The following is a 25,701-nucleotide window of genomic DNA, read 5'->3' as shown; positions in this document are numbered from 1 at the left end:
AATGGAGAAAGACAGTAAAAACATAAACAAGTAAAATATAAAGTTGTGTCAGGGGGTAAGTGTTAAAGCAAATAGGGGGTAGCGATTGGGAGGAGTGGATGTGGAGGCATTTTAACTTGGGGGTCAGTGAAGGCCTAGGATAAAGTGACTCTTGGATACAGCCCTGAAAGAGGTCAGACAAGACAGTCATGCACGTAGAAGGAGGAAGAATGTTCCAGGCAAGGGAATAGCAAGTACAAGGCCAAGAGGTGGGCATATGCTCAGTGTGTTCAAAGAACACGGAGGAGGCAATAGGTAGGTAGTAGAAGATGGGGCTCTGGAGAGGAGGGAGATCACATGTGTATGGCCTTGTAGGTGCTTGTAAGCACAATGGTGCTTACTTTGAGTTGATAAAAATTATAGGAATGTGCTTCCCTCGTGGCGCAGTGGTTGAGAGTCCGCCTGCCGCTGCAGGGGACACGGGTTCGTGTCCCGGTCCGGGAAACTCCCACATGCCGCAGAGCGGCTGGGCCCGTGAGCCATGGCCACTGAGCCGGCACGACCGGAGCCTGTGCTCCGCAATGGGAGAGGCCACAACAGTGAGAGGCCCGCGTACCGCAAAAAGAAAAAAATTATAGCAATGAATGATGAACACAGAGTAAACCAAGTTTTCCCTTATACCTTAGACAATAGTATCTCAAGATAAGAATGACAAGATTTTTCACTCACATTCACCCAAGTCATTCTAATGCTACTGGCCTATTTTTTTTTTAATTTTTAAAAATTTTTGGCTGCATTGGGTCTTTGTTGCTGCGTGCGGGCTTTCTCTAGTTGCGGCGAGCGGGGGCTCCTCTTTGTTGTGGTGCACGGGCTTCTCATTGCGGTGGCTTCTCTTGTTGCGGAGCACCGACTCTAGGCGTGCGGGCTTCATAGTTATGGCACATGGGCTTCAGTAGTTGTGGCACGTGGGCTTGGTTGCTCCACGGCATGTGGGATCTTCCAGACCAGGGATCGAACCTGTGTCCCCTGCATTGGCAGGCAGATTCTTAACCACTGCACCACCAGGGAAGTCCCTGGCCTATTCTTATAGCCTCTAGATTACCTCTAAGTGCAAGAGTGAGTGGAGGAATTCAATTCATAGCTTCTATATTAAAACCGCAAAGCAAAAATCATCTTGATTACATGGTCTCATTGACACGGAGAGTGTCATGGATGTGGATGTAGGTCTAAGGTCTCTAATGCATATCAAAAGCCATCATGCAAACAGCAAGTAGCATTATCAACCCATGTTAATCTTCAAAGCAGGCAGTTAAGAAATGGATGTTTCTATAACCATTATGCATTGGCTGCACTTTCCAGCTTGTAAAAATAACATTTTTAATTAAAAAGTCTTTTGTTTGATAGATCATGGAATGGAAAAAAAATTAATGAATTTTTCTGACTACTGATGTTAGCACAAATTTGATTGAGGTATTAATTACTTAAACAGAATGCAGAGTTTCTAAATGATGTGCTCTAGGATGTCTCTTGGGACGTGTTTTAAGGCAAGTTCTGGTTGCCTGCTATTAGGAAATGATGTTCTGTGTGAGCAGGGGGCGGACATAGTTCCTGTTCTGTCCCTGATGGCTAACAGTAAAATTCAAAGCTCTAAAAGCTGCTGGTCATTTCTGGATGCAAGAATATACAACCAGCTTCTGTAATAAAAAACGCAGGGAACAAAAAAGAGGTGGTCCCTCTGTGAAGGGGAGAATAAAAGCCCCACTCTATTAAGCCATTTAAAATTATTTCCTTTTTGAGTTGAGAATTTTTCCAAGATTTAATAAAAGTTAGGTAAAATGAAGAAAATACTTTTTAAAGCCTGTTCCCACGGGGAAAAATGATAACACGTATAATCTAACTTATTGGAGTCATAAAATGTTAGTATCAGACTTTCTCAAGGGTTTGGTGCAGCAGACTTTAATTATAACCTTTTGAAAGCTACTAACCTGGTCACAAGATCAGAAAATACAACTTGGTTTATAAAGGGTAAGAGGAAATTTGAAATAAATAATGGAAATTTGTCTTACTTAAGAAGGATTCATTTAAGATGTACTTATATAAAATTCCACGTTCTCCTTGGATGTTTGATGAGGGAGGGTCAAGAAACATAAACTCTAGCCACTATTATACGTGAGTCTGGAGTATAATTCAAATGATGTTTTACAAGATTCAGACTCCATAGCTTAAGTGTGTGGAAATGCCAAACGAGAAACTTTGGGGAAATGTTTAGAAAGTAAGAGAGTGTGCTGATATGTTTTCAGCGTAAAAGCCAATGATTTAGCTGAACTGGGTATGAAGGAACGTAGCATAAACAAGAAAAGAGCAGGACAGAGCTGAGATGGGAGAGCCTCATCTCTTGTTTCAAGTCCTCCATGGACTCTGTCTTCAGTCACATTGAATCATCTTTCCCAAGCAGTTTCCCATTAGCCTTCATGTAAAGGTCTTCATCATTCTTCGAGGCTCAGCAGTCATAACTCACTTCCTTTGTGAACCTTCTCCAGTGCACCCAGACAGAGCTTGTTTTTGTCCTCTGTGTTTCTCTAGCACATTTTAACTGGCTGTATTTTAATATATTTACATATTTATCAAATCTACTTGACTAGGCAGCAAATTCTTCGGGCCATATATTTTACATCCTCAGCACCTACATAGCCGCGCCTAGCAAACAAATCATTATGGACTACATTGAAACAATGAATTCATAAATATGAAAATTATTAAATTCCATTTACCGAATTTCCTCCATTGTTTTGCAACTCTAGCTATCTTACTTCTGATCACTGGAAAGAGTTCTCAGTTTTCTGGTTTTTTTTAAGATGGCCATCTAAAACTTTTAATCAAATTGAAAAAGATATAAAGCAAAACTTTTCTAGTCGATATACATAATGATATTTTGAAATAAAATGGTGACATCATAGTAGTACCTAATGGAATCAAAATACTAGGGTGAATCACCCAACATCATCTATTTAGAAGATACACAGACAAGCTCTTCTTATGGGAAGTTAGACATCATTCTATTTTTCTCCTTAAAGTTCTCAGGTTTGAGGCAGTTGTTTCTGTTTAAGTATCTGGGATTTTCTTCTGTTCCAATAATATCATTCCATAATTTCTATTATTTGAAGAAGTTCCTCTAAAACAGGTCTCCTTCAGAGCCTATCAATACGATGACATGTTATTATATTAATTCATGAATATTTGATGAAAAGTTTTAAATGCAGTCATTAATTTTTTAAAAGAATACATTCTTTTTGACTTCTCTACCTCATGTGCTGACTTTTTGGGGAAAATATTAAACCTGGATGATTCATTTGTTGGTATTTCCCCAAATCATGAAGCTCTGACCTCTCTATTGGAGGTCTCTTAAACGCTCAGGAAATTAAAGAAGCCATACATTTTTCTCACCACTTGAGGAAACCAGGACCCAAGACTAAATATTGGACATTAACTACCACCAGCAGATGAAAGACAGATCTAGGTATTAGAGAATCTATGCTCTGATTAGGTTCCCAAACAGAGATTCTATCACCTCTTACCAAATATCCAAGGCCTAAATTAGCTCATTCCATCCCTTCTAAATATTTAATAAACTGTTTCTCCTTGCTGCATCCAAAATGGAAATGACCCGTAAAGAAAGAAAAATTAACAGGCTTCCTCTGCCCTCTGTGATTAAGCATACTTCCCTAGTGTACCATAAAGGAAACAAATTTATGGTTCATGAAGGCCTATCACCCTATACTATGCTCAGTAAAAAATATTTCTACTGAGTAAAGTGCAAGTGCTTTTGCTATTTTAAATCAACAATGCTAAGAAACACTAACTGTTAAAATTTAAATATCCTACGACCAGCAGAAGGAAGACTTAAATTTAGAATTCTAATATGTACTCATCTACTGTCCAGATCTGTTTTCTATCTAGACCAGCCTTACCCAACAGAACTTTCTGGAACAGTGGAAATAGTCTCCATTGCTCAATCCAGTAGGTAGCCAGTAACCACACGTGACTACTGGGCACCTGAAATGTGGCTAGCGCCACTTTTAGAAACTGGATTTTAAATTTTATTTAATTTCAGTTTAAATGGCCACATGTGGCTAGCGGCTACTATATTGGAAAGTGTAGACCTAGCAGATCTACACTGTAAAATGCGTAAGACGACAATCGGGTGAACTGGATTCTACCCTAGTTCTGCCACAGACTACTCCATGAGCTTGGTCAAGTTATTTGTTCACTCTGATGCTGTTTCTTTATCTGTGAAGTGATTAACTAGATGATTCCTAAGATTTCTTCTAGATCATTTACACTCTAGTTAAAAAACAGTCACAGAGTGTGACTAAAAATCGCTGCAGTTACTTTCCCTCATGAAAATCAGTCCTTTAGTTACACCAGGCATATTCATGAACACACATATACTTCAAATTACCTATAGTACATGAATGAATATATGAAGATGCAGAAGAAAAAGTAGTTTTCTGTTGGACTTAGCCTGCTTAATCCTACTCCTGGCATGTGATGATACTGGATGAGAGAAAAATATAAACAGGATTTCCTTGCATTAGTACCTGATTTATCGATTCATTGATTCATATTATTCAGTCATTCAGTTTACTGAATACACTAAGCACCGACACAATTATTTCGTGATGTGATAAACGCTGTGGAGGAGGGGAGAAGGCAGCTTCTAACAGCCTGGGGGAGTGTCAATGTCTGTGAATGAGGAAGTGTGTGTGAAGTTTTCTTGAAGGAGATGACCAGAGCAGAAGTCTATTTTTTTGAGTCCATTCAGACACATGGCCCCAGTACTGCCCTTAGCCCTGGGCAAGAGGGCTCCTGTGTCAGGATCCACACTTTAGAGATCTCTTCTGGCTGCACACCTCCTCCTGTGGTAGCCCACCTCCTGAACTTAGACTGTACTTTGGGTTCCTGGGACCTTGGGATTCTCTGCCCCAAGGACTGGAGCTCCCTTCAAGGACTGTGAATTGTCTCTCTCCCAGGTCTGTTCTTCTGCAGGTGAACCACACCACTGGTGTGCACTACAATAAACTGGAGGATGGGGCAAAGAGGTGGGTATTTTGAGGCATGTGGATGGAGTTTGATCCTGTGAGCACCCAAATGTCTACATATGAGAGCTTCAGTCTCATAGAGATGCGGATATTAGGTACCCGTGGGAGAGCCGGGGTGCAGGCCTCGGCCCATTTGGAAAACCAAGTATTACAGGCTCTGGTGGGTTGGGAGGACTCTGTCGGTGTGGCATTTACATGTACTTCATGGACAATCAGATTAAGTGAGAATAATAAAGCATTAGAACAGGTGCTAAGGCACCCCGGCAGGCAGCGTAGTGTGCACAACTGAAGTAATGCAGTTTTACCAAAAAAGATGTCATCGTTAATGTCTAGTCTAATAACTAAACATCCTAAGATGATTTTGGTCATTTTGGTTATTTGTGATTTGAAGGTTTGTTTGCCTCACCAGATTAAAATCATGAAGAGAAGCCTGCTACTGTGTCCGATGTCTGCCACCCTGCTGATCAATATGGCTGAGACAGCAAAGTACAATTAAGGAAAATGATAAGTTTTATCAAATCTGGGGGATAGCAGTGCATTATAACTAAATATGTTTAAAGTAAATCTTCACATATTGGTTAATTCAGTTTTATTTTAAATGAAGCAGAAGCAATTATCTATGCTTATGTTATTAGCTACCATAAAATACATTATATTCACTTGACACAAATGTATTAAATGTGTTTGCAGGCAAAATCAAAATAAACTAAAAAGTATCTATAACTTCTTTGGATACAATCCAAATTTCACTTTAAGGAACAATAACAGAAAAGCTTTTCTGAGTTTTGAACTCTCAGACACCCCCAGGGCCCAACGAATGACATTTTAAGTACTCTTATAATTCAGAAAGAGATGAATGGATACGCTATGGAGTTTGCATATATTTGGGGGGCAGGAGAGGAAGGAAGGGTTTCAGTGAGGGAAAGTGATATGGTCTATGAAACGCTTTGGACAAAAAAATAATTTGCAGGAAACTGGGACTAGTTGGTATATTGAATATACATCATTTGTCTTTTATGTTTTTGAGAACTACTATATTTGTCAAAGAAAGAAACAGTAAGGATATCAAAACGAAAGACACCTTCAAAAATACTATTCTAACAACTATTTAAACTCTTGAAGAACAGAAAAATAAAGACCATTTGTGCCGGGGTTCAGAGCTTTAGCATTTCCAGCTGTGGTCAGTTCTTGGTTTGATTCTTGAGTCTAATTTTATAAGCCAGAGAGATTCTCTCCTTATTTAGATGGAGTCCAGTTTGTTTTAGCTCACGATTCTGCCTTTTAAAATCTCCTCTAGAACTTCTCGCAAAACCTGAAGGTCTTGTTTATGGAATAGGTGCACAGCAGGGTTAAATAAATGTGGAACTGCGTGAGAGGCAGGACTTCTTTTTTATTCTGTTAGAGATGCTGTTAATCTTCAGATGATTATTTTTGCGATATAAAATATACAGCGTGGATTATGAAAACTAATTCCCCACCTGACACACTCATAAACAGTTTGAAAGAGCTAATTTTAGACCATTCCTAGTTTTTTCATTTCATCATTAGAGACATTTTACATTTTAAAAAATTCTCTAGTGCCTCTCAAGATCCTCGTGTAAGCAAACACTCCTCCATGGCGCAAACCAACAGAGGTAGTGGGTTTTGCGTACCATGGAAAAGATGAGAGCGGTGGTATATATTATCTTCCCTTGTCTGAGCTGGTGGAAGAGAAGGGGTGTGTTATGAAAAGGTGATGAGGTAAGAAGATGTGATATATAGGAGAAGGTCAAACACAATGATGGCAACAAACAGGACAAAAGGAATAAGTTGCATTATCAATCACAGTATTTGACACACTCTAATTTAATTAGCTATAGTCACACTGTCGTTAGCCCTTACGTCTCATAGAATGGTCTTTCTGTATGCCACGTTATGTCATTTGACATTTTTGTCTTAACAGCAATACTTCTCATTTATGTAAGTCTGTGTTCCATAAAGCATTTTCACATTTTTATTATTTCACTTGCTTCTCACCATATTCCAGTGATATAGGTGGAATAGGAATTATTGCCTACATTTTATAGATCAGTAAAAAGGATCACAGACGATAGTCATACACTCCTAAGTTGTTCTGAGGCCAGAATTACTAGTAATATGTACTTTTCTTTCTACCAGACTTTGAGTCAAAACACACACACCTACATACGCACACATACGTATAATATTTGAAAGGAAAAAGAAAATTTCTAAGGAAATTTTTCTCCGCATGAAAGCTGCTATTATATTTCCGGTATCTTCTCTCTTTGAGATGGGTTAAAATACACAGGTGCTATTTAAGTTAGCAAACATAGTGATTTTTTTTAAATGATACTTCTAAAAATAATAGAAATATTTCACTTTAAGCAAATATGTAAAAATTCAGTTTGCTGGGAAGAGGAATTAGGGGATTGTATTGCTTTATGAAAAGACTCTGAATGGGATTGCTTTCAATAGCAAAATTTCCCAGCACATTTAAGCTATGTTGATTTATGAAAATCTGATTCATATAGAACTTTATAGGAATACATCTGTTATATAAATCCATGTTCACCTGTAATTTACTGTAGAGGTAACAACTGAGTGATAATAATAATAACATACTCATACAATTCTTCATTATATATTTTAAAGGGCTTTCTCCTAATTTATTGCACTTGTCTTTGGCAACCTTATAGGGGAGGCAGAGAGGGCATGATTTTCCTTTCTTTACAGATGAAAAATTGAGAGGTTAAGTGACTTGCCCAAGGTCAGACAGACAGACCATTCATTTACTGCTATTTGAGTGATGTAGTTTTAACAGGGTAGTCAAGGAAGTAAGGTTCTTCCTCTTAATTTTTTTTTTTAACCAGCTGTGAAGGCTATTAAAACAGAGGTGGATGATCTCACAAATATACTGTTGGATGAAAGAAGCCAGACACAGAAGTTACATATTGTATGATTCTAGTAATATGAAATTCAAACACAGGCAAAATTAATCTGTGTTGGCAGAAGAGGGAGATGGTGATGGGGGGGTGGGTAAAGGGGGTTTCTAGGATATGATAACCTTCTATTTCTTGATCTGGTTTGTGGCTGCACAGCTATGTTCACTGTGAAAATTCACTGAGATATATACTTATTTGTCTACTTATTAAATATATATTATACAAGTTTTCTTTTAGAAAAGAATTTTACATCTTTAAGAACAGTACAATGCTGTACTTTAGAAGATCACTACATTAGACATATCCTTTGAACATTTGTGATTTCAACTGAGTTTCTCAGCTTCATTTTTTGAAATGAGAATATGAACTGTATCTGAAGAGTTGAAAGAGAGAAGAGAGGTTCAGAGAAAAATACCCAGGATCATCTTTATCTGAAAAGTTGCTGTATGAAATGGGAAACCAGAGCAAACTAAGACAATGACATAATTCATTTAGGACTAGGTGGAACATTTATATTTAATGACATTAAGCTAGGAGTGGTAGGGAAATGGGACTAATTTGTTATTCACACCGTGTATTCTAGAGCGTGTATATGAATTTAAGGAAGATAAGATTATAATTTTTTAAACATCCATTTTTATTTTAGAACTTTGTATATTACGGTGCTGCACTGGGCATCAGGGTAGAAAGCCTGCGGCAATGATAAAAATCATATGCTCTGCACACCTGGGGACAAACAAGGGCTCTTAAGAATCCTAAGTAGGCTTGGATGTAAGAGTGTATGGGAGGAATATGTTTTGACCGTTATCCACGATAGAAATTACAGGTGCATTCAACTGCATAAAGCAATTTCAAAATTTATATGGTAGTTTTCCAAAAACTCTTCACCCCCTCTGATCCTATAACCTTTAGAGCTAATGCTGCCCTTGTATGCAAAGTTACCACGGATGACAGATGTTTCATTTAATTTTCACATATGGTCTTTCGTTGTTGTTGTTTTTCTTTCATTTTATTCTTTTTAAAAAGAATCCATTATAGTACTCCCGGCCTGATTGTCTGTATCAAATATCTATCTTGATACTGTAGGTCAGAAACAGAGAATTTCCAGGCAGTGGGTCAGGTGTGGTCCCAGGATGCTTCCATTTCACCAGTGATGTTTTGAAGGCAGCTACATGACAGCTAGGACTACAGCTTGCTGATTTGTCTCCCCAGGAGGGCTGTTGAAGGCATCCTGTGCAGGGAGAAGCCTTTGACCTTTAGCCCACGCACACATTTGTTTTAATTCTTGACCAACTAGCGTGTTCCTGTGCATTCGTTTCACTAGGACCTAGCTTCTATTTTTTTTTAAAATACACTTTCTATCCTGAGCACCTGCAGGCTGCGTGCCACACATCGTGGGAAATGGACATGATCAAGGGGATCGTCATCACTGCATCCAGGGCAAGTGTGAGACGTAGCTGTCCTCTGGAATTTGAGTTATTAGAGCGTCATCCTGTGTTCCCCAATATTGTTCGTGTCACAAAGTAGGTCAGAAAGGTAGCTCCAGAGACAGGGAGGAAGTGACAGGGAGAGGTAGGTTGAAGGAATTCTACTCTTTGGGGCTCAGTAAGCTGCCCTAACTTCTCTTTCACTGGCAAAGCATAAACAAACTTGAGGAGCTGGGACCTGCGTGTTTACGGGCAAGAGCAAGAGGAATCATTTCATGATCTTTTTTAATGACAGAGATCAGGAACGCACCACTGTTTCTCTCTGGGTGGAAGGACAAATGATATTCAAACCATAACTGCTGACATTTTAACCACTAACTTACCGTTTTATTAACAGTTTCAGGGATCAAGAAGGCACAACTGTTCTCTCCCTTCGGCAAAAGAAAAACCTCTGGAATCACTGTCGAAGGTTTGCTCTACTAGTTCACAGGTAGTGACACCTGGTTCCTCTGAAATCTCATTTCTGTTTAAGCTAATAGGCATATCCCTGAATTTAATCTCTTATAACAGAGTCTTCCTCAGCATCCTCTGTCACTTGCTTCACCTGGAATCTCCCTCCTTTTTCCTCCTGTATCAGTTCTGCAGCTGTGTTGTCATGTGATCCTTAGCATGTGATGGACAGGCCCTATCACTTCTTTTTTGGTTGTTCGTTTTAAAGGAATACATTTTTTTTTTTTTTTACCATTAAAAAAATTGAAGTATAGTTCATTTACAATGTTGTGTTAGCTTCAGGGGTACAGCACAGTGATTCAGTTATCCCTATCACTTTTTAACTTTTACTAATTCTCACTCTTTGTTACAGATCACAAAACAGGCACACTTGTTACAAACAGTCTGGACCACAGTTTTGAGTAACTTGTCTTTTCATTCTTTTCAGTATCGAAAAAGATAAATTCAGATACTTGCCATCAAGCCTTGCTCTCCCGGTTTCCCTGGTTCACCCTTAAAAAAGAATAATGATAATTTTATTAATGCTGTAGACAGTAAAAACCAATTTCAATCTTCTTTTTTTCTTTTTCACAATATCCACTAGGGATCTTGAATGTCAAATATATACTTTTTAGGCTAAAGAAAGGAATGCAAACACAATGTCATTTAAAGAGCGCTGACGTTCTTTCTTCAAATGCATTTTATAAACATTTTAGGATTTAATACAATGAATCTATATTACAGCAGAGATTTAAGAATTATGCCAAGAAGGTATTCTAAATAAAAAGAGTAGGAGTGATTATACTGTAAAGCAGCTATGGGTTCTCTATCTTTTGGGGTTTCATCCCAAGAAAAGGTGAGACATTAGAAGACACCTTTAGGATGAAACCACTACCTCTGATGGTCCAGTGAAAGCAGTCCTAACAACCAGCATATTATGCTGAAAGTCAATTCCTTATTTCATATGACAAATTTATAGCAACTTTTGGTGAGGGGTATGAGGCTTATAAGAAGGTTGTCCTATAGTCTTAAAGAAAGAGTCACTCAAAAAAAAAAAGTCACTCAAAAATTACATAAATATATACATATAAAAATGAAATCTACAAAACATTAATGACTATGGCCGATTTGTTTTTTCTTTTTTGGTTGCCTTTATTTTCAAATTTTTCTACTTTGTGGATAAATATTTTATTATTCCTTTTGTACTACAAAAACACCGATGAAAATAATTTAAGTTAAAGCAATACATTAAATAAATAATTTAATTCAGCAATAAACCTGAATTTCAGGTCCTAAAGTCATAAGTGTACAAATTTTTGACCTTTTCCATGTATTTCTTTAAATTGCTGAGTTGCCTCTACCCAACCAAACCATTTATCTAGTGTCCTGTGCTACTACTCTATTATTGACACTTGACCAATCTTAGTAGCTAAGTACTAAGTAAATTAGTACTTAGATCTAAATGTTGAGATCGCTGTTAAGTCATTTCTATTAATAAGCCTCACATACAAAGGACAAATGATATTCAAACCATAACCACTGATGTTTTAACCATTAATTTTACTAGTGATTGGGGGGGTCAAGTTACTTGCAAGGGATAAATATTAGGAAGATATACCTCTTTTACTTTCCATAAATTGCATAGGACTTTATTGTCTCTATTTTGATCCTTTGTAAAATGTTATCAATCTCCCACCTAGTTTTTCAAGCTAGTCTTCCGTTTCAACCAAAGGCATTGAGGTTCTCTATGGCAGTCAGGACACAAGTGAGATCGGGCATCTCCAGTCGCAGACTTCTTGAGGCTTACCTGAAGACCAGGTCAGTTGCTGTCTCCAGGCATCTCGCTGTGGTTTGCGTGGGTGTCCCGAGGGTTGAGTGGTAAAGCAGATTCCAGCTGGCAGTGCCCTCTCTGCTCGGGGACTTTCCTATCATCCCACTTCCTTCAACCCACTCCGCTCACTTGACCTCTGCCACCCCCGTCCCCAACTCCAACCCAATTCTCAGCCCTTTAAAGGAAACAAAACCTGTGAGAACAACTGATCCAAAAAGCAACTCACAGGCACTCCTGGCATTCCGCGGGGGCCATCTTTCCCTGTGTCCCCAGGAGGCCCTCGTGGGCCTGGAGGTCCTGGAGGGCCTGGAGGCCCAGCCTGTCCTTGGTCACCCTACAATGGAGAAGGGGACAGACCAACAATAACCGTGAAAGATAAAGACCCAGGTCTTCTTTTCAACACTTTAAATTTCTATTATCTAATTCACATTAGATTTATACTGTGAAAAGACCCAGAACAACCACAAATGGTAAAGCCTGTAGGCAATTTGCCTGCCAGTAGGAAGCAAATAAATATTCATGCTGGGCGAGCTGAGTAGACGTTGTTGAAATCAAAGCAGCTCAGAAACCAGCACTCTCAGCTCTTGGAAATAGTGTATATGTTATCATGATACTCAGAGCTGGCAGAAAACTTTTGCATAACTTTATCCATGACAATGCTGCATCAGTTATATTCACCTGGCTTAATAAAATGGCTGCATTTATAGTTGGACAAATATTTACTTTTTCATAAGCTATAAAATTAAACATACAAGGCTCTTGTCATGCTGTGTAATAATTTATAAATTACCAAAGCTAGAGAGCTTAGAAACTGGATCTATCACTGCATGTAATTTTTAAGCTTCCTTTTTTTTTTTAATTTAAGAAGAACTTAGATTGACTTTCTATACCTTTTGGTTTTGGTATTTTCACATACATTTCAAACAAATGCAGCTCACTAAACATAATTTTGCTCTAGGATATTTTAAAATAAATACCCACCACCCACACTCTGCCTATGAGAGATAAATGGTAAAGCAACAGTATACAGAGTAAAAATCGAATGTAAAGGAGAAATCAGACTTGAGCAAGAAAAAGCACTACCTTAATCAGGCGGCGTTTAATGAGCTGCTGATCAGCAGAGAGAAACCCATGATTGATTTTAGGAAACACCATCTGATCAGTCAGGTGAGGTCAAAGGTTGGAGTTCAGAGATGAGAGAGTTGAAGAATAGGCATCAGAAGGGCCCAAGAAAGAAATAAAGATACACACATTAGACTCATAATAACCATCAAACAAAACAGAACTGGCGCTTGTGTCTGACATCGGACCCTCTGGCTCTTCTTGAAAGAAACAGAACCCTGAAACGGGATGGGGAAACCAGATTTTTAGTTAGAAATGAATCTTTTTCTGCTGTGGGCGTTGGACCTCTTTCAATGTTGTATATTCAAGAAGCAGGTAACCTGGGGCCACCTGCATCCTGCACGCTGAGCGGAAAGTCCGGAGACGAAGCGCCAGTTCAATTTCTGTCAGACTCCTCAACCAGCATAACGCGGCACGAACTCGACTGTCATTTTACGGATGCCCGAAGTCCAGAGTACTTAGGATTGTTCAATCCACTGAAAACTGTCAGAGCATTGCGATGCATGCCAATCAAACCACCGAGGCGTGGCACAGCCTCACAGAGCTTGCCTGCCTCTCTTCGACTTCAATACGCTCTTCTCTTATAGGCTCAAGATTCTCCTTCTTAATGGACGTTTGACCTCACTGATGGAGGTGAGGTTCCAAGTGCCCAATAACCTGTGTGTGTGAGGAAAGGACTGGACTCGGAAAGCCAGTTGAGCTGTTGTAGCTCACTCTTATGCTGATTGAGGGCTCTGACTGCGCGGGCATGGGTGCCAACCACGAACCTTGACGGTGAGGATCTGATTACTGTGCAGAGCGGCAACTGTGGAGAAGCCTGGCAGACCCTATGGACAGGGCACAGCACCAAAACAACACGACACAAAACGTCACACAGACATTCCACTGGTGGACAGACACAACAAGCATGTACCTAATGCCACCCCGTCCTGGCTCTAAGTCTTGCCTTGTTTGACACAGTAAACAAAATCAGACACGTGAGGCCCCCAAGCCAACCATTTCTTAAAGGGAACGGTCAGCTTGAGAACTCAGGTACACTGGGATCTGTGTACATACACTTAAGATTTCTGGACTCTTACGTACACAATGTTAGTACAGAATGGAGATAACTGCAGACTCCGTTATGAACACAACACTGTAATTTCCCTCTACTGATATTCTGTTTACAACTCAGGACATACAATACATGTATCAAATCTTTTTTGGACAACAGTGAACAGAATTTTGCAGTCAGATCAGATGTATTCCTCAGAATAAATGCAGTACGCGTCAAAAAATATAGTCTTACCACCCACATATCAAAATTTCTGTCTCCAATCATATGATGATTCTCAGGTCTTTCCTGTTTCAGGAATTCCTGCAGAGGTGGTGGATGGAAATCTGTCTCTTATAACATGTGTATTTCATGTCAGGGGGATTTATGGTCACACTCTGCAGTAATCACTTCTGTCATGTAACTTTTCCAAAAGAACTTGACAGTTCACACACCCCCTTGAAGCAGAAAAGTGGTTTTGAATTCCTTAACCAAGGAAAATGGGCAAAGGATATTTTAAAAGCCTGTACTTTACTAGCTTGTACTAACTTGTGTTCACAGGCGTTATCAATTGGGTAGGTCTGAGAGAGAAATTTTGCCTGTGTTCTTTTTCCGACAACATGTGATATCAGAGCCTTGTATTCCAATTTTTTTCCCATAAAGAATACTTTTACCATACAAAAAATTAAACAACCACCATGATAATATATGGTCTCGAGTGTCTGCAGGATTCCTCCCTATGTTTTCTCCTCCCCACTGCCTTTCCCCTTTTCCCACCCAAATCTACTTCGAGGATATTTCTAGAAAAAGCCAGAAATTTTCTAGTTTTTAAAGTTTATTAGTTTTGGTATATTTTCCCCCTTCTTTCCTCCTTATTAGGGATATATTTTTCTTAAGAGAGACAATAAAATTATGTTTGTAGGCTGAGACATCTCTTCAGCCCTAATGCCTCTGATCCTTGTCCTTTAGAGCCGGGACTTCTCAGGAAGCAAAGCCGAGGAAATCTTATCCCTTTTGCCAAGTCCTATCTGATAAGGTTATTAAGTGGCTGGGTAGTTTTGAGGTGACCTATATCCTCTTTTTCTTCTCCTCAAGTAAAAGTCCTTTAAACAGAGACTCTCCACAAATTCAGAAATGCTACAAGTTGGAAAACAGATGTGTACAGTTTGCTTTTGTTTTACTATGGAATATGAGTTTAAAATCTTATTAGATGGTAATGCGCCAGCATCTTTCCATCTGTGACTCATTAGCCCTATGTTATACAGTCAGAATTTTATATATAAACCTCGTATTTATGTAACAAAGAACAAAAACAGATACAAACAAGAAGTCTATGAGGGATCAGCATCTTGATCAGTGGCGATAAATCATAGCGTTACTTTAAACGGGATTATCTAACAAAAATAATTTAAAATTAAAACCCTTTTAACAGCACACATGGTAGACCTTACAAATGTTTTGAAATTTGCATGTATAAATAAGTCACTTCTTGCATTCATATCTGAGCATGACCAGTTTGCTGTTTGATATTTTCTAAATGCTTACAAAAAAGCATTAAGTTTTAGAACTTAGTTTGGTTTCCAGTGTTAATGAGATCTAAAGAGAGAAGTGGTTAGATAATTCCCATCTCAGACAGATACTTTTTCTCCAACAGAAAATCTCTATTTGAGGAAGCTGATTTTTTTTTTTAACATCTTTATTGGAGTATAATTGCTTTACAATGGTGTGCTAGTTTCTGCTTCATAACAAAGTGAATCAGTTATACATATACATATGTTCCCATATCTCTTCCCTCTTATTTCTCCCTCCCTCCCACCCTCCCTATCCCACCCCTCTAGGTGGTCACAAAGCACCAAGCTGGTCTCCCTGTGCTATGCGGCTGCTTCCCACTAGCTAGCTATTTTACGTTTGGTAGTGTATATATGTCCATGCCACTCTCTCACTTTGTCACAGCTTACCCTTCCCCCTTCCCATATCCTCAAGTACATTCTCTAGTATGTCTGTGTCTTTATTCCTGTCTTACCCCTAGGTTCTTCATGACCTATTTTTTTTTCATTCTCAGATTCCATATATACATGTGTTACCATACGGTATTTGTTTTTCTCTTTCTGACTTACTTCACTCTGTATGACAGACTCTAGGTCCATCCACCTCACTACAAATAACTCAATTTCGCTTCTTTTTATGGCTGAGTAATATTCCACTGTATGTATGTGCCACATCTTCTTTATCCATTCATCTGTTGATGGACACTTAGGTTGCTGAGGAAGCTGATTTTATATTCCTCCATCATCTTAACAGTGGACATGCTACCAATCAGGTGCTTAGAGCAACATTTAAAAGATTTCATCAGCGAGTTAGGCAAAAGGACTTCAGGAGTTTACATGTAGCAAAGTAGAAAGGGGACAGGTGGGCAAATTCTCTTAGGTTCTAACAAAAAACCATGGCCTGGGCTGCAATATCCTAGGACTCTGTGCTTTTCAAACTGGGGTAATGTTTGAAAAAAAGCACATGCCAGTGTCCTGGGGAGAGTTTAAAGGCAATAATAAATATGGTACCTCTTCCTTAAGAGTCCATTTCAATGAATGGTGTATGTATATATATATATAATGGTGTGTGTGTGTATATATATATATATATATATATATATGTATATTTGGCCGCATCATGTGGTATGCAGGATCTTAGTTTCCCAACCAGGGATTGAACCCGTGCCCCTGCAGTGGAAGGCCGGAGTCCTAACCACTGGACTGCCAGGGAATCCCCAATAGTAAGTAATTTGAGACATTTTTATATAAAGCAAACGTTGACATATTTGGGATAGAATGTAAAACTTGCACAAATTTTTTAAAATGTTACCATTTGACAGTGGTAGAGAACCTCATCTCACAGGGGATATCTCCAGGTCACAGAGACACTCAGCTGGTTCTGCTTCCTGCAGAAGGTCTTTGGAGGGTAAGTTTGAAAAGCACTGGTGCTGACTGCTTGTCTGTATGGCTAGGCTTTGCGTGACTCTAACTGCTAGGCTGCCCTAGCTGTTCACACAGAGAGCGTACTTTTTCATCACCCGTGCCATTCTTCCACAGTATCATTAGTCACAGTCCTTTCTAAATAACTGGAATGGACATATTTCACTTGGTTTTACATCTTGGAAAACTTGCCTGGTACACAGATGGTTTGAGTGGGTGTGGAAAAAAAAAAAAACTGTCTCCAGAAAAACATGGAGAAAGAGCCCAGGAATAAGCTGAAGTACTGAAATAATTTGTACACATTTTCACCCCCAAATATTTTGAGCTCTTAAGAAATTGGATATACAAGCGTGTAAAACTACTTTATAGAACACATTTTCCTGAGCATAAAGACTCAGATAACTTCATGAATCTTCCCCACATTCTGTGAAGTAGGTAACCAACCAGGACCAGTGTTTTGACACCATTACAGGAGGAACTCTATCTCCCTTCATTGCCTTCTAGAAGGAAAGACGCTGGCCTACCCCAAAGGGATGGTGAACAAATAAGTAATTCATAAGAAATGCTGCTAACTACTTGGAAGCCATAAATTCAAGATACTATTGTCATTTTTATTGTGTACTCAGAAATGATGAGTGTTACATGATTACATTATAGTGAGAAAATTTTGGGTTTTGTCAAGAATATTCAATAAGGCAATGATAGAGCCAGAAACTTAATCCAGGAATTCTGATTCCAGACTTTGTCATCATGAAGTTTTGTGTTTATAATTTCTCTCTACTTGCTTTATAGTTTAAGTATTAGAAAGCTTAAAAATTGACGAATATACGACAATATTTAAGAAGTATTTACTGAGTCCCTTCTGTGCAGTCTTCACTGTGCTAGGCCCTGGGGATTTAATGGAAAGGACCCTAAGCTCACTGGGTTTAATGTGTGGTGGGGAAATAGGAAAAAATAAGCAGCCAGTAATGATAGGAATAATAATCATTACAATGGAGGAATGGAGGGGCTGCAAAAGAAATAAAACGTGCACCTAATGCAAGGTTTGGGCAGCCATGGAAGACTCCCCAGCCAGGTGAAAGAGGGGATGGGGGTTGGCAAGGCAATAGTAAAGTCAAAGACAGAATGACCATTTAGGAAGATGTCACAGTAGTCTAGTTGAGGGACTGTGTCCTAGAACTAGAGGAAAAACTGATAGTTTCGTGGGATATTAAGGAAGTAGAATCCATAGGACTTGTAGCTTGGCTGGGAACATAAGGGAGAAAGGGGAGCAGAGGATGGTCCTAGGTCTCTAGGTTGAGCAACTGAAGGATGGTAGAGGGAACACTAGAAGGAAGAGGGTTTTCTGGGGCATGCAGGTGGTTTCAGATGATGAGTTCAGTTAGCTTGCTGAATTTGAGGTGTATATGGCCAGCCAAGGGGCAGACACTATTTTATACGTGCATATAAAATAGTCAGGAGAGAGGTGGGAATCACAAGTCATAGGGCTATGTGGGGTCACCTAGGGAGGCTGTAGAGAGAACAGACCTAGGAAGGAACCCTTGGAAAGACTTTGATTTAAGGGATGAGCAGAGGAAGAGGTAACTACAAATAGGATTAATAAAAAGTGGTTGTAGAAACAGGAGGAATGTGAACTCTCCTAACAAAGATTCTGTACAGGCAAATGACTCAAAGTGGTAGACACACTTGACTTCACTGTTTACTGCATCATTAATTACGCTGAATAAATGCACATAAATGACCCATAGTAAGAACAGGCTAACAATGGCCAATATCACTGATGATGGATGCTTACTAGTAAGCACAAGGGAGTGTCCGTGAGGTTGTAGAGGTCTGGAGGAAAAAATAAACAATTATTTTAATTGTAAAGGTGGTCAAGGGGCCCCCATAGCAAATCATATTGGAAGAAAAGATATGTGTTATGCTGAGAAATGAGAAGCCCTGAGTTTCTCCATAATGTAAACAGTATCATAATTCTGTTTACCCAAAACATATCATGCATTGTGACACAACCATTATAGTGGGTATGTGTGCAGCATAAATAAAGACAAATATTCCTAGAAGTTGATAAAATGATTTCTAGCTAAGAGAGACCAGATGGGGAAATATTATAATAGATAGCAAAAATATTTAGGTAAAAGAATAACTTTAGTTTAACAGCAGGAACTCTTAGAAGGCTAACTAAGGAAAAAAATTAAAAGAAAGAAATTTGCTGCTAAATCATTCCATATTGCAGTAGATGGCATAATCTGTCTGAATAGAAAAATCAACCATATGAAGCTAAACAGCGAAAAGAATCCTTTGAACAACCAAATAATATGAGCCCTGGAGCCTGTGAAAATCAGTATTTATAGCTGGCTGAAAAAGGCTGTCTTATGATAATTATGGAAAGAACTAGCTTTCTGTAGTTAAATTAAATATTTGGCTCAAAAAGTTAATTTTTCCTTTTTATAGATACTCCAAGTTCCATGCTATTGTGTTCTGTCATAAATGTTAACCCTAGTCACTCCAGGAATTATCTTTTATATGTATATGATAAATGTGAATTTACAAATTACTTAGAAGAGAAAGAGAACAATGCAATCTCTACATTGACAAAGTCATGTCATTAAATACTATAGCCACTGAAATGCTATGTAAGCAAAGACAAACTGCAAAGGATCTATAAACAAGCAGAAAGATGGCAGAAAAACTTCAACACTGGTAGAGGTAAAGAATAAGCAAAACCACCTGAAGTACACATACTGAGACAGGATCTCCTTGCTATGATCTAAGAAGGGATTCCAGGGGGTGTTGTGTTTCCCGAGGGCATACGGCTAAGAAACACCAACAAAAGATAAGACGTCATGAAAAGAGGTAGGATTCCCGAAGAAGGACTGCCCCAGCCCAAGGGAACCAGAGAATGCAGTGTAGATGTGGGAAACAGGGAAGAAAACAAAAGAGCCTCACAGTCTGGAAAATAGTGCAAAATTAAAATTATGTCAATTTTATTTATATAAACTTTGCTATCATTGAATCAGTCCTGTGTTAGCATTTCTTAATAATAATAAGATAATAAATAATGATGATGATGGTAATGATAGTAGTGGATACTCATATGATACTTACTATGTGCCGGGTATTAGTTCTAAGAGCTTTAGCTCTTTTACTCCTCACAACAACCATTTGACAGATGAGGAATTGGAGGCACAAAGAGGTTATGGGTTTTCCCACCTAAGTATAGGAGCAGAGCCAAGATTCACACCCCAGCCATCTGCTGCAGAGTCTACCCTCTTAGCCACTATACGTCCCATAAATCCTTCACAGTCTCTGAATTGCATTCCCATTTATTCATTCATTTATTCAAGAAGAATTTATACTACTATAAGAATTATGCTTACTATAAAAAGGCAATATTTGGACACTGAGATTAGAAAGCCCAGGCTTCATGGAGCTTAGAGTACAATGAAGTCATGCAGACATTAAACGGGCAATTATGAATATGGCTGGGATCTCTTTTCATATAAGTGTCTATGCTCTTTTTCCCTTATAGTCCTCCATTTCCTTTGTCCCTCAATCAAGCTCTTGGTTGGCCATCTGCTATTGCGTCAGGAGAGGTACGAGGAGGCAGGGTGGAAAAGAAAACTTGTTTGCCAACATTGCTAGAAATCAAAAATATCTAGGAAGATATTCCCCCAAACTGGAAGAGAGGAAGGAGAACTGTGGTCCTCAAGAGCAGAGGGGGCCTAAGCCCTGCTTCCCCACAGCACTTCCAGGAAGGCAACAATACCTCAAAGAAGAAATGGCTATGTGACTTATCTAGATGCACAGGACCAGGGGCAGCCTTGCAAAAGATTTCCCTGTCTGAAGCATGGCACAGCAACAGCAGAGAGTCCCCCATGCCCCAGTGATACAGCACTGACACTGTTTCTGAAGGGCCTTGCAGGTTAGCTGGGCCACGCTGCCTTCTCAGCAGCAAACTGTGTGGACCGACAGGAGAAGACAAGGTGCCTCTCAATTCTCACCCCCAGACTTTCTGATGCTATAAGACTGCAGAAAAGTGAGTCTGTCCAAAAGGAGGAAGAAAGTGTGGAAATCTCAAGAAGACTGATGTTTGCTGTTTAGTCAACAAGTGGAGGAGATGTAGGTTCAGAAATCAAATTGTTATAGAAAATTAAGTCATTAAGATGACTAAGAAATTAATATTTCTTAATCATCTGAGGTTTTGGATGAGAATCATACCCTCGAAGTGAATATGATGACTGTTAGCAAAACAAAAGCTATGAGAATGCAAAGAAAGGGGACCTAACTGAGGTCAGCTGGTCAGGGAGGACTTCCCAGGGAAGTGATGTTGAAGTTGAGACCTGCATAATGAAGTACCCTGTAGTGCCTGGCCACTCTCCAAGGGCTCTGCTGCCTTCCTTCCTGACAGTATCAGCAAGATGAATATTGGAACCAAAGAGAAAGTATATTTTTCTTTTCCAAAGATATGCTGAATCTACACTTAGAATACAAAGATTAGGTCGTGTTCTAGGTATTCCCTTGAGATCTAGACCCTGTTCTCCACTTGAGAAGGTTAGGATAAGGGCAATGGCAAGGACTATGGGTGTGGGATTCCTGTAGGAGGTTAGATTGATGAGATCAAGAGAGATTATACTAAAACATCCATTCCTTCATCTAACAAGTGACTCTTAAACATGCCAAATATAGTGAAAGAAGCTGTAAGTGTTTAAATCTAGTAGGGAAGGGAGGTTATCACATGATTTTCAATTCAAATGGAAAATATACTAAATTAGTGCTAGTTAGAGGAGCAGGCAGTATGCTTTTTAAGCACATTCTGACTGGAGAATGGAGTTGTGCCTCTGTAGAGGTGGGATTTGAGATGGGTGAAGAAGGATGAAAAGGACGATGCTATTTGAGGTGCGGTGTGGACTTGGGGCCTCTGGAAGAAGGTATTCCAGTCTGAAGTATACTGAGCAAAAAGGAGGAAGGTATACTTGGAAATCGCTGGTAAGTTGAGTTTAGTTGGGGTGAAGCAGTTTTTAGGTAAGAGCCTAGAAAAGTTGATAGGGTATATATATGGGAAGTCTTCAAAAAGGCTTTAAAGGGGGAAGTTGTGGGAAACCACGAAGGTGTTTATAAAATGAACGTGCCATGCCACACGTGCATTTGAGGAAGACAACCCTGGCCAAATTATGATGAACAGATTAAAAATCAAGATGTAGTCCATGATCCTTTATCTGCAATTCCAAAATCGAAAGTCCCTGAAAACAAAACAATTCTTCGTAAGTTTAACTAAAGATTTTTCTAACTTTGCAGCAAACCCATTTGGTGGCAAAAACTTATTTGAACAGATGTGAGGCTATTTCTGCTCACTAATAATCCTGCTTAGTGTGAACATGCGTGTATTTCACAGCAGAAATTAATGGTTTAATTACAGAGTGCCTCAGGCTTCTTTAAGGGTGTCAGACAATGCCTGGTGTATCAACAATATGAACTTTCTAATACCTAAAAACTCTAAATTCTGAAACACATTTGACTCTGAGGGTTTCAAGGAAGGATTGTAAGCTTGTTCCAAAATTGATGACAAAGAGCCATTTAACAGAATTAAAGATTGTAAGAAGAGTAGTAAGTTTTGAAGTTAAGGCAATGAATTTAGTTTGGAAAAATACAACTTGTTAATATAGGCTAGACTGGCAAATAGCCTGTCTAAATATATGGTAATCTGAATTATATATTATAATTTATACCAGTTTACAGTAATTAAAAATAAATTTCCATCTATGATTTCAATTTTATATATTAATCAGAACTAGCCTGATCAATTGTTATCTAGTATCTTTAATTAATTGCTTTAATGAATAAATAAGCACATTATAGTTAGCATATAGGTTTTGCAAGTAAATGCAAAAACAGACCCGTGAAAATTTTTGATCTTTTAGGAAATTAAAAAAAAAAATACAGAGATCTTGTTTAGAACATCAATTTGATTACCAAACACTGCATAATAATTTGCTTAAAAATCCCACCCCTTTAAAAAATAAATCATGCAAAAGCTTTAATTCCACCCATCTGATTTTCATGCAATTTGCATGAAAATTCTGAATTATTTAATAAAATATTAATAATCTTTTAATTCTCCAGGAATTTTCCCTCAAAGATGGTACAGTATCATGATAACGTACAAGACAATAATATTCTGCACCTATACTTCTGTTGAAACCAAGGGGTGCTTTCTAGCTGAGGTTGCCAGGTCAAGGGCTCACCTCAACTTGCATATACCCTATCCACTTTCTGGAAGAAAACAGTCTACATTTGAGAGAGGAGGCACAGTAGGATCAGGAAAGAACAGTGCCAAGCAAATAGAAGGTTCATTTGCTGACAGGGCATCTTACACTGAAGGAAAAATCGGCATTTGTCCTATGAGAAAAACTCAACTTTTTTTGCATTCTTCATTCTGCGAGAAAAGGAAAAGTGTTCTGTTATTCCCTAGAGACTCTATTTAGTGTCTGGCTTAATGGGTATTTGCTAAACTTCCTTTGTATGCTATTAAATTGAGTTGACTCTAAAATTCCTTGGGCATGCTTCCTGGATGGCAGCCTCTTTTCTTCTTCCCTCAGAAGAGGCAGATGGCTAGAAACCAGCGTATAAAAGAGCTGGTGAGAGTCCCATGGGGCTCAGCTGTAACAAGTGGACAGCTATCCTTGTATTTCCTAATCCACCTCTGAAGTTCACCCTCCCCCACAAATAAATTTGAGCCCACAGCTAACACTTGATAGCCCTCTGGGATAATGGAACTATTCATAAATGACCTTAGCAACAAAAAGATAATGGAGTAGCTGGAAGAGTTCACCAGAGAGTATTGTTACTTGTAGTAGTATCACTCGAGGTACGTTCCTCTACTAGTTAACTAGTCCTATTCTCTAATATCCCCCTTGAGTCTACATCCTAAATTTTAGTGTTTCCCCAGGGTCTGTTCAACTACTCAAAACTAAAATAGTCTGTGTCTTGAAAGCATCCCTGAAATTTGCATGTTTCCATATGGACCTAAAATACTGAATGCGATTTAGGACATCTGAATGCCCTATAATTATATTTATATTTGATGTTACTTGTTGAACACGGAGTAAATGCAAATGGCTCTAAGGACCAGGCAGATAACATAAATAAGGGAGCAGGTTTAAGACAAAAGGAAGTGGGGATGCTTGGCTGAATAGGAGTCAAGCCGGGGCTAAAAGGAAATAAGGAGGACTTAACTGATTTTGCCATGGGGGAAGGCCTACCTAGTACTGCTACATCTTCACGTGCTCCAAGAGAAGCCAGAAATCTGAGGTTTTTCTTTTTTTTTTTTTTAACAAATGCTTCAGATTTTAAACATTTGCTACCAATTCAAATTTACTTTAAAACATTTTATAGTCCAAACAAAAATACATTTGGGGGGAGGATCTGGGCCACAGAGTACTAGTTAAAGATCTCTGATCTAGTGTTTCTGAATGTTGAATCAGAAACGAGCCAAGTGTGGAAGGGCTTTGCTTCAGAAAGGAAGTAATTCAGTTAGTCCTTTGCAGGAACTTTATTTTGTTGTATTAACATTTGAAGAAAGGGCTAGATGTTCTCATTGTATCAATCACATGTTGTAATTCAGACCACTGGTTCTTAAATCAAAAAACTTTCAAAATATACAGGACCTCTAGGAGGAAGAAGAGAACAAGGTGTAATTCCTTTTTGAAAAGGAAGTGATGGATACACTGTTGTAGTGATATAACACCCCACGGTGATGGATCCGTTTGGGAGGAGTCCCATGATTTGAGCTCCTCATGAAAGAGGCTGTTGTAATCTATGCGAGAGTTATGGTTTCTTTGGGAATCTCAGAATTTCCCGACTTCTGTGAAATTAAGTCTAAACTTTTTAATGATATGGATATTAGAAATCATAATATGAACTTTCTCCTTTTTAGTTTTCATTTCCTGGCTGTGGTTGGTGATGATGTTATTTAATGAAATGTGATACATTTTTAACATTAAGTTGTGATATACTATGATATTTATTATATCTACTCTTTTTTTTTTTTTTTTTTTTGCAGTACACGGGCCTCTCACTGCTGTGGCCTCTCCCGCCGCGGAGCATAGGCTCTGGACGCGCAGGCTCAGCGGCCATGGCCCTCTGGCCCAGCCTCTCCGCGGCATGTGGGATCTTTCCGGACCGGGGCATGAACCCGTGTCCCCTGCATCGGCAGGCGGACTCTCAACCACTGTGCCACCAGGGAAGCCCTATTACATCTACTCTTTAAAAGTGATATTTATGTGCACCTATAATTTACTTGAAATAACTACACTGATAATATTCAAACTCTTTTTTTTACCTCAAATTTCCTTTTACACCTTCCAATTTCAAATATTTAGATGATAATAAGCCAGCCAAAAATGTTAAGAGTAAAGATCAACTTGTCTTGGAGAGTTACTGAAAATGCCTGCTCAAAATAAGCTGTAGCTGCAGTTTCTGATGGGGTCGATTGTCTCTTTATTTAAAAGTACTTAATATGTCATGTATCAAAGGAACTTGCCACATATAACAGAAGGAAGATTGTTTTCCCTGTGATTACAAGAATTATTTCAAAGTGTAACATCGCCTTTTAACTTAGTAAACATTAAATGAAATGTTTGCCTTATTTACCGGTAAATAAAAATAAAAAAGAATGAACAGTGAATAACTGTATTCTGTGTTTGAACACGTGAAATGATGGTATTAAACATAAGGAAAACCAAGGAAAATATTTCTCTGGTGTCTTAAAAGATAAAAGTAATAGCCCAGTTTCCCAAATAAAAACATAT

The 25,701-nt window shown here is 38.7% G+C and overlaps 1 protein-coding gene across 3 annotated transcripts in view; it reads right to left on the bottom strand.

Moving 5' to 3' along the window:
* Positions 1 to 25,701, bottom strand: part of COL25A1 (collagen type XXV alpha 1 chain) — a gene marked incomplete at its 3' end in the record, with an annotated part of 463,727 nt that overhangs the window by 109,392 nt on the left and 328,634 nt on the right. For 2 of the 3 annotated variants that reach the window (XM_082837697.1, XM_082837696.1), the window contains exons 8-10: positions 13,657 to 13,716; positions 11,994 to 12,101; positions 10,414 to 10,449 (exon numbers count right to left, since the gene is read on the bottom strand). In XM_082837697.1, the coding sequence (XP_082693823.1) occupies positions 10,414 to 10,449; positions 11,994 to 12,101; positions 13,657 to 13,716 (204 nt within the window). Of the gene's footprint in view, positions 1 to 10,413; positions 10,450 to 11,993; positions 12,102 to 12,850; positions 12,923 to 13,656; positions 13,717 to 25,701 lie in introns of all 3 variants that reach the window. The other variant, XM_082837698.1, reaches the window with a different exon arrangement.

This window comes from Leucopleurus acutus, assembly GCF_964270905.1.
Source record: "Leucopleurus acutus genome assembly, chromosome: 4".
Taxonomy (NCBI): domain Eukaryota; kingdom Metazoa; phylum Chordata; class Mammalia; order Artiodactyla; family Delphinidae; genus Leucopleurus; species Leucopleurus acutus.
This window is presented reverse-complemented; position numbering and strand designations above follow the sequence as displayed.